This window comes from Silurus meridionalis, chromosome 7 (genome assembly GCF_014805685.1).
Source record: "Silurus meridionalis isolate SWU-2019-XX chromosome 7, ASM1480568v1, whole genome shotgun sequence".
Lineage (NCBI taxonomy): Eukaryota > Metazoa > Chordata > Actinopteri > Siluriformes > Siluridae > Silurus > Silurus meridionalis.
The window spans coordinates 12,926,385-12,944,413 of NC_060890.1; the positions used below are offsets into that span (position 1 = coordinate 12,926,385).

General features: G+C 36.1%; 2 protein-coding genes across 2 annotated transcripts; one reads left to right on the forward strand and one right to left on the reverse strand.

Moving 5' to 3' along the window:
- Positions 1-2,490: 2,490 nt before the first annotated feature.
- Positions 2,491-11,939, reverse strand: si:ch211-214e3.5 (zinc finger protein 518A). Its single transcript, XM_046854493.1, has 2 exons — positions 11,645-11,939; positions 2,491-8,721 (listed from the first exon to the last, which is right to left on the reverse strand). Exons 1-2 carry the CDS (start codon positions 11,792-11,794, stop codon positions 4,279-4,281), a joined length of 4,593 nt encoding a protein of 1,530 aa, XP_046710449.1. The 5' UTR covers positions 11,795-11,939; the 3' UTR covers positions 2,491-4,278.
- Positions 11,940-16,262: 4,323 nt separating this feature from the next.
- Positions 16,263-17,978, forward strand: mxtx2 (mix-type homeobox gene 2). The gene is made up of 3 exons (XM_046854097.1): positions 16,263-16,418; positions 16,531-16,703; positions 16,826-17,978. The coding sequence occupies exons 1-3, from the start codon at positions 16,397-16,399 to the stop codon at positions 17,546-17,548; spliced, it is 918 nt and encodes a 305-aa protein (XP_046710053.1). The 5' UTR covers positions 16,263-16,396; the 3' UTR covers positions 17,549-17,978.
- Positions 17,979-18,029: the final 51 nt, after the last annotated feature.

An 18,029-nucleotide genomic window follows, 5' to 3' on the forward strand; every position in this document is an offset into this window, starting at 1 on the left:
ATTTTAATAGGGAAAGGATAAACAAATAGAAAATTAAGTTACCTAGTTGCACAAGTTGTATACATCCCTTAAACAAAACTTTGTTGAAAGACAATTTGCTTATAATACAGCACTGACTTTTAGGTAAGAGTTTACTATCTTAGTAAATCTTGATCATAGCAATTATATTCCACTCTTCCGTGCAAAAATGCTCCACACATAGGCTATCTAACTGAGAGGGATGTCCTGTGAACAATCCTCACATCATTACACAGGGCTTTTAATAGGATTTCGATCTGGGCTTTGACTGGTCCATTTAAAAAATGTAATCTTCCTTTTCTAAAGCTATTGCTTTGTTAACTGGGATTTGTTATTTTGTTCATGCTCTGCTGTCTAACAGAAGCCTGCAGGTTTTATGCTAAAGTATACTGGTATTGGAAACTATCAATAATTTCCTCTATTGTAACTAGAACCCGAGTCCTAACTGAAGAGAAGCATCACCATAGCATGATGCTACCACAGTCTTGTATTAACATGAGTAGAGAGCTACACTTTATTGCCGAATGTGTTAGGTCACCTGGTCATAAGTGTGGTATGTGATTTTTGAGCATTGCATTCCACATTTACTCCCAATTCGCACTTATAATTCCCTCCACTCTTCTGGAAAGCTGTTTTACTAGATTTCAGAGTGTGCTTATGGATATTTTTGTTCATCTGCCACAAAGGTATTACAAAAGGCAGGTACTGATGTAGGTGAGGAGGCCTGGGGTGCAGTCAACGTTCCAATTCATTCCATAGGTGCATGTAAATCATATCTTCAAGAAGCTTACTTTGTGCACAGGGGCTTTGCCATGCTGGAACAGGTTTGGGTTTCCAAGTTCAAGTGAATGCAAAATTGTATTACAGCGCATCTAAAAACGTCCTGTACCAAAAGCCTCCAGCTTTGTGGTAAAAGTTTGGAAAAGAACCACATATAGCAGGAAAGGTCAGTTGACCCAATACTTTTGGCAATATAGTATTTGAGTGATAAGTTTGAGTTTTTTAATGGAATTTGTTATTTTATTTATTATTATTATTTTTTTTTTTTACAAAAATATGTTTTATAATTAAGGTAAGAAAAATTCTACTTTGGTCTTACCAAACCATAACACATTTTGCCATATGGTTAGTTTATGTGATTTAGATTTTTATTGGGAAAATAGTTCTATTTAGTTATCAGTTTATCAGTACCTGCCTTATTATGGCAGCTTACATTGGGTGTCTAAAAAGCTTCCTTTTTTTTTTTCTGTCAATATGGTGGCCAATTTTCTCCAGTGGTTGCAGAGGGTCTGCATGGTGTTCCATGGTATTTGTTAATATGTTAGTAGAACACTTCTGATTGATGAGGTTAAGAACATGCCATGAAAGCTCTTTGCAGACCATGTCCTTAGTAGGTCTACAGTCCTACAGAAATAATTGACCTCTATTTTTGGTTAATCATAATCACTTCATTTTTGACAGGTGTCCATTTTGAACAGTCACATGTTACAGTAGGCATATATTTGGTGCAGTTAATAAACGTTTTCAAAGCGAAACTTCCAAATTACGATAGTCTTTACAATACTTTCCATTAATTTGGCTTTCTGAAAGGCAAAAAGGAGTGTAAGTAAACTAATCTGAACACTGCACATATTTTTTAACCTTTTTTATCCTTAGCATTTAACAGTGGTTAAAAAACATTAAAAAAACAAAAACAAAAAAAAAAAAACATTAAAACCATCAACCCCCCCATCCAGGCCAATTTCATGGCAGGAACCACTTCTATAGCAGGAAGCCAGGACGACAGCACTGCTATAAGCCTGACCTATTTATATCCTGCACAAGCCTACAGAACTGTCTTTCTTTTCTCTTTGGTAGCTCCACGTTAGCTTAGTGATTCAGTGTTACAGTGTACAAAAATGTTTAATGATCAACTAATAATTATATTCATAAATTGATATACAAGGTTTAGTTCAATAAAAACCTTTTCTTTTTATTGCACAATTTGTTTAATGTAAACGCATACCATTTTCTTTTTTTACAGAATTTCCATTCAGCTCAATGCAAGTGTTCCAGAGCTAAATGAGTCTCCAGCTTCCTTTTGAAAGATTTATTTGGTTCCAATTTGTCATATTTGTTTATGCTTTTTAAGACTTATCCTTGTATAAAAACTATATATTTGTGCTGAGTGAACTAAACAAAAGTCTGTACCCATTTCACAATTAATTCCTGTGAATTCCTGTAATTAGTCCTTAGGGAGTGTAAACCATTGGCGTGTAGAAGAAATATTTCTCCATGTAAAACTGCTATTTGCTTTAGCATGTCCAGTACCTCTATCAGCTACTGCCCCCTAGTGATCTACGAGCATCATTTCTACTTCATAGAAAAGCTTCACCTTAATCAATGTAAGAAAAACTATTTTTTAAAACCAAAATTAACTATTAACAAAAGATTTAAATTATACAACTTCCACAGAAATATTTATACACAACATTTCTTTAAAAGTATTTACATTTATTAAAAGAGGAACTGTAGGGAAGTGAATACAGTACAATATAGTGTCGACCTGCTGCGTCACATTTTAGGCACTTAGCATAAAAAAATAAATTTGTTTTTCACATCGCAGTAAACCCAAGCAACATGTTTGACATTAGTGTTAAACATCAAACAGCTGTTTTGCCTCAAGATTTAAAACTTATTTGGTTGCGGTTATATTGGCATGTGAGAGGGATATGCTTTCATCTTGTGGATGGCATGATGTAGTGAGTGGTATAGAGGAAAGTGTAAAGGTCTGTGGGTGAAAAGCCATAAACAGAATAAAATTTCACAATCAGGATGTAAAGTAGCGGTAAACTTTATACTGCTGTGTAACAATGATTGTCAGATTTCAGTCATTACAAACTGTATGAGTTCAAAAAGAATAATGTTTTTAAATAAAATTATATGGGTAAAAAGGTATCACTTCACAAATTCCCATCTTTTTAATTTACACAGTAAATGATGCCAACTCTGAGGTAAAGCAGAACTTGTTCATAAAAGGGACAATCTGAATATTTTAAATTTGCATGTCATTAACAAATATGGACTGGATGTTAAAAAAAAAAAAAAAAAAAGTTTAAACGTTCAAATATAATTTAGAGATTTAAACTGGCTCAACAGTACTGCATATGCCAAAAAAAAAGCCTACAAAAAGAAAAGGTTTTTCGTGTTGAAGTAATCACCACTTAACCACTGAACCCTCTTAACCATACAAGAAACACAAAACAACTGCAGACTGAGCCACACAAGTATAAGAAAATGAGAGTCCAATGCAAAATTTAGTTAGTGTTTGTCCATTTGGTGGAGTTGGTGGTTTGCATCTGAACATCGGTTGATAAAGTAGTACTGTGCTTTGCAGGATTTCAACTTCATTCAAACGGAGAACAGCAAAAGAAACATAATGAAGCATTGAAATGGGTACATTGGCTGCAAGATGTACAAATCAAAACTGGTGAAATGAATTATTGCTACAGAAATGAGACTGGGTCAGTTTTGATGTGTTGAAAAATGGGATAGCACCGGTAAAACAAACATGAGAACAAAAGGTACACATATACAGTGTATGAAAATAACCATTTTTAGAAAATACAGCTTCCACAGGAACCTAAATGTTTGCTTCTAGAACACTTTTGCACAAATATTTCTACAGCTACATCAACTGACCAGTGTTCATAGTGAACATTTGTAAGGTTCGGTTTTAAAAGGGCCATGTTTATAAGTAAAAAGGAATTTAAAATAATTAATAAAGTAATAAGCTCTATGATCTTTAACAATGATTAATGTATGCGGCCAATTCAACACACACTGTAAATGAAATATTTTCAGATGCTTTCTGAGTGAACATAAAAGATCTTTTTATAAACTGGATTTTGAAAATACCTGAGAAAACTGTTAACTGACTGCATTGAAATAGGTCTATTACAGACAGCACCTTCTTTTCGTACCAGTGATCTTTTTGCTTGCCTGTATAAACATACAGTGTGTCCAGGTTTCACAGTTCAATTATGTACATACACAAAGGTCTAAGAGTTCAATGTACAAGGGTTAAATTATTTACATACAAATTGGTATCAGATACCAAACTTTCCTCTATTACACTCCATTAAAAAGCTTCTAAATGTATATCTATGGTAAAAATAAACAGCTTAAGTATAGCTAACATTTCTTTTTAACCTTTTTTTTTTTTAACGTTTCTACATTAGAGGACGGCATTTCACCCAAACCAGGGGCTATGTGGTTACTTCAGAACAGCTTATTCCAGTCTCTTGTAGCCTCCATGAGATGCCGCTGTCCATGGCCAATCCATTCTTCTTGATTGTTAAACACTCGGCCACAAAACCAACAATTAAAAGTTTGCAGATGCTCCGAACCTGTGCTGGAGGACGACCTCACTACCTCATATTTGTTTCTTTTGGTCTTTTTTAACTTCAGTCTTAAGATAAATCGCTCTCTAACATTGTTCCCTGATGGCCGGACTCTTGAATCAACACTGATTCCAGGAGTGTTTAACAGTGTACCATCTGAACCAATGACGCTCAAATCGGATAGGGCTTTGACTGTGTTCTCACACAATGCCACCTTGATAACTTTACCCTTGTATTTGTTAACCGATTTCATAATGTTTGTCACCTCAGGAATATCAGCATCGGGGTGGTTTAGCACCACTACTGGTTGGTTTTGACGAGGACATTTGATCTGTTGAAATGGGCTGAATGGAAAAAGTCTAAGTGTTCTTTCAGTGTCTTTTGCCAAGGGCTCACTCATCAAGGAGAATTCTTTCTGAGCAAGGGCCTTACTTGACATTCTTCTAGTTTTAGGAAAGGTCTCAAGAGATTCCTCGAACAAGATCCTTCTCCTTCTCTTCCGTTGGCTACGTGGACGGCTATCCATGTGCAAAAATGATGATTTCTGTACTACTAAGTCTTCTTCAGCTTGGTTCTGACTGTGAATGTCTGACTGTGGTTTAAGCTTGGCAGAGAGTTTTTGAGTGGAGCTATGAGTATTCCTGGAGGTTTTCAGTCTTGCTGACCAGTCTGAAGACAAAAGTAAGTAAGGTGACTGCAGAGAATTTGTGGACACATACAGTGGCTTTTTAGCAGATGTATATGGAGTAGTAGAGAGAAACCTGGTGCCATTAGGACTTCTAACTATTTTGAGGAAAACCCTACTTTTGCCTCCTTTATTTGTTTGGCTGCCCTGGTTTGTCCCTTTTTCATTTGAACTTGAATTTCCCAGTAACCCTGACTTGGCTGGTGAAATATACCTAAGCAAGTAAGCTTGTCGTCCAGTTTGCAAAGACGCTTTATCGGCTGATTTTACAGGCATAGCCAAAACTGGGTGAGTGGTCAGGGCTTTCTTTGAGGTCGAACCAGTTGACTCAGTACTTGGTGAAACTGGAAGTGGTCGTTGAACTAAATAACACATTGCCTGTGCATTCGTCGTCTGTTCTGAGGGCGACTTAACAGTACCTGATAAGAGAAGAGGCCCTTTCAGGGCAGAAGCACTAACAAAATAGCGGCCTCCATTGTTGCTCACTGATTGCAAGAGTGATGCATGACCTTTGCCTCCTCCACTTAAACTTTGAGCTGACATCCCAATTCTACCACCATTTAGTGTGAGAGACAACCCTGAACGTTTACTGGGCATTTCAATTCCTGGCTTAACATATGACACATTCACTTTGGAAGCAGAAGACTGTGTAATAAGCTTGAAGCCTTGACCACTTGTGAGCTGGACAGGCACAGCATATGGAGTCTCTGAAGTCTGAAGGAACATCTGCTTCTTTCCCTCAGGAGTTTGCAGGATTCTAAGTGTTGTTTTTGTAGGTCGTTTACTATCCTGGAACATAGCTGCAGATACCATCCTTTCTTTCTCAAGCTGCTGGCTGATGATAGCATCCGAATGCTCTTTAAGAATCTTGCCCAAAGCAGCAGCATTGCTTGAATTTGCAGAGCCACCCTCAGCAGAAGTCATAAAATCCTCCTTGTTTTTCTCTGACTCTAGCAAACATTGTCCGTCGTCGGTCTTTGGCATCACTGGAATGGGTAACTCATCAACAGTAGCTACACACTCATCCACCTCTATATCGCTATCTGACACTCGTTCCAATAGTTTATTCTCACAGGCAAAGGCCATATTATTAACACCTGCACTACTGTCTTCACCACTTTCTACATAATCTTCAGACTGTTCATCCACAAAGGGTGGAGAATCAGGTAGTGTTAAACTCCAATCTGAAGCTAGCTTGAGTTCATCACAATCTTCTTCACACTCTTCTTCCTCTAAATCATCTTGGGCATGTTCATCAATATCCAGAAAATTAGGGGAATTGCCAAAAGTCTCTTTAGAGTAATTGTGAAAACTAAAAACTTCCTGATTTGGGGAATTTTGCAAAACAGTGTCATCATATGTGACACCATCTTTGGCATCAGGGGAATCGTTTGCACATGTTTTTTTCTGTGGGCTTGTTTCTGAACCTGATGGACTATCTATGAGTAGCTTTTTTCTGGGAGAGGAATAAGTGAGTGAACTAGGTTTAGAGGTCTTACCATTACATAAATTAGAATAGCAGGATGATGATGCTGAAATTTCAGGCAATGGATTTTCACCTTTATCATCAACAGAGGTCTCTTTTCCTTTAACTGCTAAAGTGGGGGATAGAAGTTTAGGTGAACTCTGCTCTGGATCTTTAGTGGATGCCAAACTTTTGCTCACCACTAAATTATCAAGAGTCTTAGCTGAGACAGAAAGAGAACTGCCCTCATCTGCCAGTGACGAAAGAGTGGAATCACTTGCAGATATTGAAATCTCAGGAAGAGTGCACTCACTTGATTCTAATGAAGACAGACTATCAGTACATAAATCTACATCTGTGGTGTGTTTAGCAAGCACTTGTAATGAAGCTGCTTTTACTTTGATTTGGTCTGTGTGCGAGTTTTTAGCTGAGTCAGAAGCTGAATGTGTTGATACGGACTCCTCAGACCTGGACTGGACAGGACGTGAACAATGCTCATGATCATGATGTAATGACTTTTTTTCTGAATCTAAACCACTGCACAGGTTTTCAGAAAAATCTGCCTCTGCACAACGTGAGGCTGTAGCTTTGATGTCAGATGTACCAGATATTTCAACATCATCATCAGCCTGGTTTGAAGTTGGGTCCACATTTGCTTTATGCTCATCTAACAAAGGTGACTGGTCCCCAGTGTGATCTTCTACATCTTGAGAGTCCATGTTCAATGAAGCAGATACATCTTTGTTTGTGCCAGAATCTAAACTGAGAAGAGATCCTGATCTTTCAGAAAGTGAGGAGAAGGGGGAGCTACCAGTCTTTTCATCATCTTCAACAATATTTGTAGGAGACATGTCATTTTTGGTAGTAGGTTCCTGTTTTGTTGGTATGACTTTTAAAACTAAATGCTTTTTACCATCTACCATCTTAAAACCCATTACTTTTGTGGTACAGTTAGGGGGAATCGAGATTTTATTTTTGACCATGAGAACGGTCAACCCATTGGTGTTGCCAGGATTTAAAATACCAGATCCAGCACCGAGTTCATTTTCTTGCATCTTTGGCTGTGGTGTAGTTGATGTAACTGGATAAGAACATTGTGGCTCACTCTTTAGTGGACCTTTACTCCACTTGTTACTCTCTTTCTTCAAACACGCAGCTCTTTCAAGAAATTGTTGTGTTTCCTCCAGTGTTTTCTCAGGATTGAACAATCTGCCACTATGGTCAAGCAGACCTACTCCAGAGTAAGAATTCAGCTTTGACATCCACTGTGGTTCTCTGGATCCTCCAGCAGGAGGACTTTTTTTAAGAAGAAGTTTCAGTCCTGGTGAATTAACTCTAGAATTGTCCTCCAGTGACCTCCATCTGTTTGTTCTATCCATTTCATCTTCATGAGCCACAGCCATATGCTTACTTAGATGCTCACTCCGTGCAGCACAATACCCACACAAATGGCATGTGTAAGGGAATGTTCCAGACTGAACTTTCCCAGAGAGGGTCTTCCCTTGTGCGGGACTTATGGAGGGAAACTTTGTACATTTGTGGCTGCCCTCATTGTGATGATGAATGTGCTGAACAAAAGTGCCAGCGTCTCTGGTGGAAAATTCACATTTCTTACAGCGAAACAGTCCATTACAGCTATGACACATAATGAAATGCCTAGTGAGCAACAGTAGAGAGTATTGAACTCCATCGTTGCAAATCTCACAAGTGACCAAAGTGTCTCGATGTCCAATGCGATGCCGCTGAAGTGATGAGAACTCGTTGGTAACAAAGGAACAAAGATCACAGGGATATGTTGGAAGTGTTCCTTTGTGAGCACCTTGAAAATGTTTCAGTAAGTCATTGGGGCTGTAAGTGGTATCACCTTTGCATTCAGAGCAGCAGAAACTGAGTATTTTTCCAGAGAAAACAGCACCCTGTTGAAGCTTACATGGCGATTTCTCTGTGGCCTTGCTCTCTTTGTGAGAGTTATCAGTAGCCGACTCTCCAGACTGTGTTTCATCTTGGATACAAAGGTCATTATGGTCATTATATGCAGGGTCTTCTGTCGGATTTGCAAGCTCCTTTGATGGATGCAATACACTGACTGAAGCATCTTTCTCAACATCCCCATTTTGGTCATGTTTTTTGGGGGGATCATCTGAAGTAGCCTCCATTTTATATAATGGATCCTGTAAAATAAACAAAAACAAAAAAAAAACAGCAAAATGATAAAATGACTACATCTAATTTTTGGTTATTTGTCTAGACATGCACATATTCTAATAATGAAATAGAACAAAGTAACATGTGCTAAAATAATTACTTTTATCCACCAAAAATCTGTTGAACCTTATATTACAAAGCAGTTATCCAAAATGTTATCAAGTAAATCTATTAAATGCTAACAAGAGAAATGGAAGACGGAAAAAATCTAAATTTAAATTTTTTTTTAAATAAATAAATAAATAAATAAATAAATAAATAAATAAATAAATTAACCCTTGTATTATATCAGGAAAGAGGAAATTAGCATTACGTTTCCACTAGAATGTTAATAAATGTGATATTGGACATTTCTAAGCCACTTAAGTTTGTGAGGAACTGACACAGTGACTTGAAACCCTTACATAGCAACGGCATCCTACCTTTCTAGCCAACAGAGTAAAATCGGTATATTTTGCCAAGACCAAAATAATTGTTAAATGTCCCATATATTAATGTGGAAGACCTACAATTTGAAAACACAAAGGTTTACTGGTATACTTAAACTACATTGCATGTGTAAAAATGTTTAATAAAGGCAAAAAATACCCAACTAAAAAGGAAAGTAAAAATAGTTCAGAAAAGTCATATCAAATTGGCAAGCTGTACGTGTAGACAATCAGTCTGTCTATGCTGCTAGACAAAATTTATAGACTGTCTAAAAACACTGTTTTAAAAACAGACCAAAACATTCAACATGACCGTCTAAATACCAAAACTATCCAAATGGAAAAAAGAAAAGAGGAAAGTTACCATGATAAGCAAAATACACCTATAATCTAGAATTATAAAGTGGAAATAAAAAAAATAAATAAATAAAATGAAACAATTAACAATCACATCTCATTAGTCACAAGCCGACTAAGTGTTGGCTCTGATCAGCTTTTCTAAGATAATCTGAATCTGGAACCCAGTCCCCACATTGACAATCCAACACAATATTGAATTGTATTATTTTGTTTTCAATATTTAATAAAGGCATACCAACATGGCTAGCTAATGTCCTTTTCCTTGTTTAACAGCTCACCATGTTTACATGTAGAAAATTTGAAAGAAAAAAAACATATACATATACATATATATTATATATACATATACGTGCATGTGTTTATATATTATATATATATATATATATATATATATATATATATATATATATATATATATATATATATATATATATATATATATATATACACACACATATACACACACACATTTAAGATTTTTTTTTTTTAAACCTAATTTTAGAAACAAGTCAATAAGGCTTCTTACGTGCACTTGCCCAATCTGATAAAAAGGGAAAAACTCTGGTTCTTTAAGCTTTAGTCAATAGTTAGACTCCTGGTAGTAGTACTAAAACAAGGCAATATTAGCTAAAACTCACACTCCACTACAGTCAGGTGTAAGAAACACAGGCATTTTATTAACTAGTCAATTGTGTCACAATTTTTAGGGAAAAATTACATAATTTTTTTTCTTTTAAAGTAAATCCTCTTATTTTAATGTATTTCCTGTCAGTTCGAAGCATGGTTTCTGGTTACTAGGGTGCTATTTACTTGTCACATTTACAGTACAGCACAGTGAAATTCTTTCTTCATATATCCCAGCAATGTTGGGAAGCTAGGGTCATCCCATAAACAAATGTTACCAATAAACAAATATCCTAGTTATGCAACCAAAACATTATCAACAACTGTAATATTTAATATATTATTACCTACAATAAATATTTGTCTCATTATGGTAAATCTCACCTGCTGCTGTAATCATAAAGATTATGATAGGCAGACTTACAACTTATACTGTAGATTTTATATTACTGTATGCAATATTTGTTTGTAACGCAAAGAGTAATGACTTGTAATCCCATTATCCAATGACACCGAATAGAAGAGGTGCTCTAGTTTGAGTCTGGCTCCTCTCAGTGTTTTTAATTCAATCCAGTTCAGTTCAGGGATTATCAATATACCTGACAATGTATCAAAAAAATATATCAGTGGAACCATGTATTAGAAGGAAAAAAACAGTGCTCGCTACACAATATCAGTTCAAGAGAAGTCACACTACAATATAGGATATAAGGACCACTTTCTTTTAGATGTTCCCCTCCGGTTTGCTCTTTAAGCATCGAAATCTACAACAGTTATTCTGCAATGCTGCTTAGTGGCAACATCCACAAATAACAGAGCATGTTGCATGTGCATGCCAGGTCTCCAGCTGCAACTACATGTTATCTGTTAGTTCATTTTAGCCACACATCTATGAGAGTTACTGCATACACAATTGTGACCTAGTTTATCCCCTGTTAGTTCAGGCATTTCACTGGAAATCAAGTTTTAGCCTCTCTCTCCCTCCATAGATGACAGGATGCTCTTTATGATCACTCTCTTTTCCAATCTGCGTCTTGTTTGGGAGAATGACTCCTGCCTGGAAGCCGTTTGTCTTGCATAAAAGTGGGAGCTAGGCTATTTCAATTGACTTGGCAATCACCAACTTTGTGCAACGCGAACAAGCACAAAACACAGAGGAAGTGCCATGGCATCCGCGCTAGCGCCTCTGCGCTTCACATTTACGCAGTGGTGCCTATTCGGCACCGGACATATTTCTCGTGTTTTCTCAGCACAGACGGCTACATGGATTCTACCTAACCTTGTAATTCTGCTAAATCAACACAAAAATAAAGCACATCGCCCCCACCCACGCAGACACATCAGACGATTAGAATCATACGGAAGTTCTCAAAAGAGTAGATCTTATAAATAAGTTGTCGACACAACCCCTGTGGAAATGTTAAAACTAATTACTTGCCATAAGCACCCAAGATAGACTTGATTTAGACCAACTTGCCTTTCTTTTCTCTTTAGACTGGCAGGTCAGAGACGGCGGCCATGACAGTTTCATCCGGGTAACCCTCGGCTGCCTCACTCTACTGTGTGTGAGAGTAGTGAAGCAGGAACTCAGAGCGGCGGGGAAGCGCTCACTACCTGAAAGTCTCATTAGCTTGTCCTCTTAAAACTACTAGCTCCTCATTGTTCCATCATGTCCCATAAAGTAAATTTTAAATCGGATAGATCTTGGTATTCTAACGATCCGTGGTTCTAAACAGAATATTTATACCGTTTCAATACCAAATGCACCCATGTTTCAGTGGTATTAATAAGAACAGAATAACCCAGCCCTCATTTGTTGAAGAGCTTTCTCATGTGAGACTTGAGGGAAAAGAGACGCCATGTCTCTCCCAGCCCGCCATTTTCTTCAAATGTTAAACACATAATGCTCTTGTGGTTTACTCAGATTATACCAGCATGCAGCAACATTTCTCCATTACAGCCTGCAAATGCACGTATTCACATTCTTAGATGCATCATTTCAGTCTAAAAAAGAACGAGTAAATATCAGAATCAGGTTTAGTGGCCAAGTGTGTTGACACACAAGGAATTTGGTTTCAGCTGATAGTGACTCATAAATAACACTATACATTCAGCTTGGACTACACAAGACAAAACAGACAAGACAAAACCAGACTATAAAAGACTATTTATGTTGAGACATGTCATTTTTTCCTAAACTAAAATCCGTTTAGATGTTCTTAAACACAAATGTCTTTTATTGTAACTTAAATGGCGCTATTAAATGCAAATCCGATTGCCCTTACATTTCTATTCATCTCATTTGGTAGATGCCTGTATCCATACACTGGACCAAGAATACTATCAGTCTAAAAACTCTGTTGGGGAGGTTGTAAAGTTAAAAAGTACTAATCTGAATAGACGTTGGTTTAAAAAATGTGCTAGTGAGTCAGTTGTTTGGACATCTTGCGGAAGTTCATTCCACCACTTAGGTGCCAGAACAGAGAAGAGTAGTATATCCTTGTATACTGGGAGACTGTGAGACCAGTCAAGAGTTGTTCAACAAATGTGAATAACTTGTTTTTACTGCAGCTCAGACCACAGCTGTAATTCAGATGAAAGGTCTATAATTAATATCAATATTAGCAGCTCATTTTCAGGGAGAAAATGCTCTATATGTTCAATCTTAAAAATGCATAGGGTAAAATATGCTATATAATTTTATAAATTTTTTATGATTATATGATGAAGCTTTCTGTATGGGGACATTTTATTAACATTTATGTTAAGTCCCCAGTATCAGCACTTTGTAATAGATCGCAAGTTTCCCACCACCATCTTCAATCTTAAAAATAAATAAACTGCTATAAGTAATAACAAAAACCAACTTGTCTTACAGGTGAACATTAAATGTAACTGGATTTAGTTAATAAATTACTAATAACTAATTGTTGTGGTAAGAGAAGTAAGGTAGCAACGGTTAAACTATTTGTTCTGCAAGAAATAAAACAATTTTCAAATGGAACATATCAAACATTAATATAATGAATAATAATTTAAAAAGTATAATTGTAATTAAGTTGACTTTGCAACAGATTTGGATAATGTTATTTGCACAGACATGGTCCAAGTGATGACTTAACTGTAATCATGTGCATATTTTTCTAGCACACACACCCACACCCATGGTCAAGATCTTGTTGAGGAAAACCTACTCATAGTCATACAAGTAGGATGGATTCAAACATGTTAAGCAGATTTTTGTCTTTTTCCTTAAATATTTTTTGTCGATAATTGATTAATTTGTCACTGATTTGTCACTGAGATGTAATTAAAATTTTCTATCTTAGTCTTTTAATTGCAGACTGTTATTTGGCCTTTATCACTATACATTTTCTACAATCTCTGTAAATGAAGTAATAAACACTATAAAGACAAAGTATTGGGACATCTGACTTTTCCAGCCGTATGTGGTTCTTCCTCAAACTGTTACCACAAAGCTGGGGGCACACAACTGTATGGAATCTCATTGGATGCAGTAAAATAAAATTCCTTTCTCTTAAACTAGAGGACCAAAATCCATCCCAGAATTGACAATGCCCCTGTAGAGAATGACGATTTACATGGGTTGGACAGAGTGGAAGATTTTGAGTGGCCTGCTATTGAACTCTGTCCTCAACCCTATTAAACACCTTTGAGATTAATTGTAGCCCTGGCTGCACCCCAGGCCTCCTCACCCTACATCAGTACCTAACCTTAATAAACACCCTTGTAGCTCCCTCCAATATCTATTGGAACATATTCTCAAAAGAGTGGCAGTTATTATAACAGCAAATGGGATGTTCAAAAAGCACATATGAATCTTATAGTCCATGGTCCACTAAGTTCAATATAGCGTTCAATATAACGTCAACGTGTCCTTTCAACACCAGTGTGCAATGTAAATGTGACCACACAGATTTAATGCTAATATGTACCTTATTAAAAGTAAACATTCTAATAGTTAATAAAGATTTTATGTGCTTTAACTTGTCTTCCAACAAAGTAATGTCTCAGAATGATAGTATTTTCCTGTATTATTGTATTGTAATTTAGCACTACTATAATTTTAAAGAAGAGCACATTTGTGATTGACAAAAGCATTATTTCTACTATTGCATTTTATGTGATTGATATATATGAACAGGTATAATACATTACAATGCTAAAAAAATAAATTTTAGAGATAGATCTAATTCTCAGATTCAGAAGTTAAATTGGGAATTACTTTATTTACACTTGATACTATCGTATACTTGAGTCTACAAGGCCATAACCTGCTTTTACTTTACTGATTACTTCTTGACCCTTTACCTTGATTAACTATTATTAGGCTTCCTTCTTTGAAAGACGAACCTTTTAATGCAATATATCATTATGTAGCTTTAATGAGCAGACTACTGAAAAGCTTCATAAGGCTGGGTTTAATCTCAGCAATCTGACCTCATGGCAAATTTGTAATTAAATCTCACATGTATAAGCAATTGTAGTTAGGCTAGGTCAGGATCAGGGGTCTTATTCTGATTTTGTTTTTAAAAGTTGAGTGTCTTTTAAAATGTTAGGAACAGATAATTAGGATTTAAAATGCTGTGTAAAGATTGTATTTGAAAGTATTATATTAAATATTATACTTTTAATGTTTATAAAAGCTGCACATATAAGGAGCTCTTAAACCAGGCTGATATATTTTAATTAGTGCTTTGGTGTTTTAAGCTATTTTTTAAAAATCATTTCCAAATTTGACCCTTCAAAAATTGTCTCGTTTTGAAAATAAAGCACTATAGTCCTGACATACTAATTATATCATATACTTAGTTACATTTCTAATTTAATGTAAACAATAATAAAACCTGTGAACTGTATTGGATTAATTGTAACCTAAATGTAAAAAAATATATATTGCCAAAATACTGAGAAAAGTGCTGGCCTTTCTTAAGGCAGTTATTTTCTTGTCATGACAATAGCAGTAGTAGGTGTGTGACCTTGTAGGTCATGGCTTAGAGTCTTGGGATTGTATGCTCACAGCATGACTGTTTTGAATTTGACAAAATGATTAATCTTCCGTGCCAGGCCAAAGTCAATGTATCCATTGCTAAAATAGATTATCCTAACAAGGTGTGAACACACCACACAAGACCAGTCACAGGGCTACTGTCTGATGTGGATCATGAGATATCAGTTCTGTCACTTTCTAAATGTAATGTCTTGATCATGTACAACCATTAACAGCCATTGAATTGATTAGGATAGCATATCAATCACCTATACATCTTCAATAAACCAGGTTAATCAAGTTTATTTGCATAAATCAAGCTTATGGTAATGTCAAGGATCTCAGTCCTGACACTTTTGTCTAAGCCACAACTCTTCTTGTGGATATTAATTATTAGTTGTTATATTTTAATATTACTGTAGATTCTACATTATAAATACATTTTGGTTTTTACTTTTCAACACAGCTTGAATTTAACATGTAAGGGCAACCACTAAAATCAACTTGGAAAATATAATTTTTTTAAATAATGCTTCCATGACATTCATATTATTTACGATAAACATATATACATATAACATAAAGGTAATTAATAAGAAAGAGCTTTCTTTGTCATTACAGGTAGATAATAAAAAACTTAAGATCATTAGACAAAAATCTATCTATCTAATATAATTATCTGTCTATGTTATTAATAATAATAATCATAATGTAAAATTATTGCAAGAACAACTACCATGTGCAAATAATGCAGTGCATGCCTGTCTTTACGTAAATTTAAACATTTTCACATCTAGATTATTTATATTCATAAATAATATGAATGTCATGGAAGCATTATTTTAAAAAATATATATATTCCAAGTTGATTTTAGTGGTTGCCCTTACATGTTAAATCCTCAAGCAATTCCATAAGAAGTGTATTTGTAATAAACAACAAAAAAGTTGCTGCTGTTACATCTGAATATAAATGAGGTGTGAACTGAGGTGTGGTAGGTGAAAATGGCTGATGATCATTAGTGGATGTCACAGAGCTCTCACCTTCAGGCTCTGAGTAACTCCACCCTCTTTTGGACCAAGGAATTCTGGGATAAATAGTGCCAGGCCTCAGTACCAAGTCAGAATCACAAGTAGCAAGAAGTTGATCGGCTCTGCCAGCTAAAAGCTGAAGTCTTATTGGCCCTGCACTGAGGTCTGAAGAAAAGAGAATTTGCAGACATGTGGTCTGACAGCATTGTTGGTAAGGACAAGTTGATGAGGTTTAAGTTCCATATAAGTTTAATTGTTTAAATATGTAAAAAAAAATGTATTGACATTAAGAATGATGTTTGTTTTTATGAAATTAAAAACAGGTAAAGATGGAGCATCTCAGGCCAGTAAGATTGCAGGCCGGAGGAAGCGGACCAGTTTCACCAAAGAGCACTTGGAGCTCCTCAGAATGGCTTTTAGCGTGGACCCATACCCTGGCATTAGTGTCCGAGAAAGTCTGTCTCAAGCCACAGGCCTCCCAGAGTCACGAATTCAGGTAGATGCTTAAAAAAAAAAGCAGTCTTTTACATATTAGCTTTTTACGTTATGATAAATAGATGTTTTCATGGTTGTTGTGCACTACTTAATCAAACTTGCATATCTTTTTGCATTAAACAGGTTTGGTTTCAGAATAAGAGGGCAAGAACCTTAAAGAACAGAAATGCTCAAACCTCACCTCAACCAGAAGCTACTTCTTCACTGTCCAGCACCTTCCTGCCACCCCACATGGTTGGTGTAAAAGAAAGCAGACAACCAGCATTTAATGTTACTCAACCTCAGCTGAGAGAAGACAGTGAGCAGGACTGCTTCTTTACTGACTTGTCTCCACAAAGTTTTGGCCTTTCACCGAGTGGAGCTCACTGCAGCACTCCATCCATCAGACCACGCCAAGACCGGCTGATGGGCACTAGCCTGAGTCCTTCCTCTTTTCACTCTGATTTGGAAGTTACTGCAGTTGGCTGGGGCTCTATGAGAGCACAAAGCTCACCAGAGTGTCTGTGGAGCCCGCCAATGCAAGGCACTGGAAATGGCAGCAAAGATGAGAGTCAAGTCTTTCTTTATCCTCCACCTCCTTATCCTCATGGCACTGTGAGGTCTGGGTTTCTCAACAGTTTAAAGTCCACCTCCCCTGACTCTGCAGATTCTGCATTTTGGGACATGGGATTGGAGAATACTTCTCCTATGCCATATTCTCAGGGTGGAAGTGGTCTGTGGGATGAATCTGCACAGGAGAAGCCTTTGGCCCCACTACCAAATCTGTCTTCTCAGTGCCTAGAGGAAGTTCTTGGTGAGATGGAACCAGGCTGGTGGAAGATTAATGGACAAATGGAGCTTCAATAAGACTGTTAAAGTAAAAAAAAAAAAAAAAAAAAAAGACTGAACAAGAAGAAGAAGAAGAAGAAAATGAATGTTTTAGTCCACTGACTTTCAAATGTGATTAAGGACTGTAGCAGATTTGTGTGAATCTCATGTTACTTATGTTGCAATTTTTACTCCAAGATATTGTGGTGGGAAAGCAGTATCACTATTTAAAGTTGTTTTATTTATTAACTTATTGTATACCTCTTCCAAAGAGTAGATTATTCAGAATACTCATGTTGCAAGATTTTACTGATTATTGTATTATTTAAGACCTTTGGTCAGTTTTTACATAATTTAAACCTATTTATTTCATCATTATATTGTAGAAGTACAGGATTGTGGGGGGAAATGTAAATAATCACTTATTTTGTACAATAATTTATTGCAAATAAAATGTTGAGCAAGCAAACTTTTGTACTGTACGGTTTTATTATTATTCCCCCATAAAATATTACATACT

Coding starts and splice junctions, on each gene's coding strand:
- si:ch211-214e3.5 (XM_046854493.1), bottom strand. CDS start 11,794: ATGAGACTTTCAGGTAGTGAGCGCTTCCCCGCCGCTCTGAGTTCCTGC. Junction 8,722..11,644: donor AGTCTAAAGAGAAAAGAAAG/GCAAGTTGGTCT, acceptor TTTATTTTACAG/GATCCATTATATAAAATGGA.
- mxtx2 (XM_046854097.1), top strand. CDS start 16,397: ATGTGGTCTGACAGCATTGTTG. Junction 16,419..16,530: donor GTGGTCTGACAGCATTGTTG/GTAAGGACAAGT, acceptor AATTAAAAACAG/GTAAAGATGGAGCATCTCAG. Junction 16,704..16,825: donor TCCCAGAGTCACGAATTCAG/GTAGATGCTTAA, acceptor TGCATTAAACAG/GTTTGGTTTCAGAATAAGAG.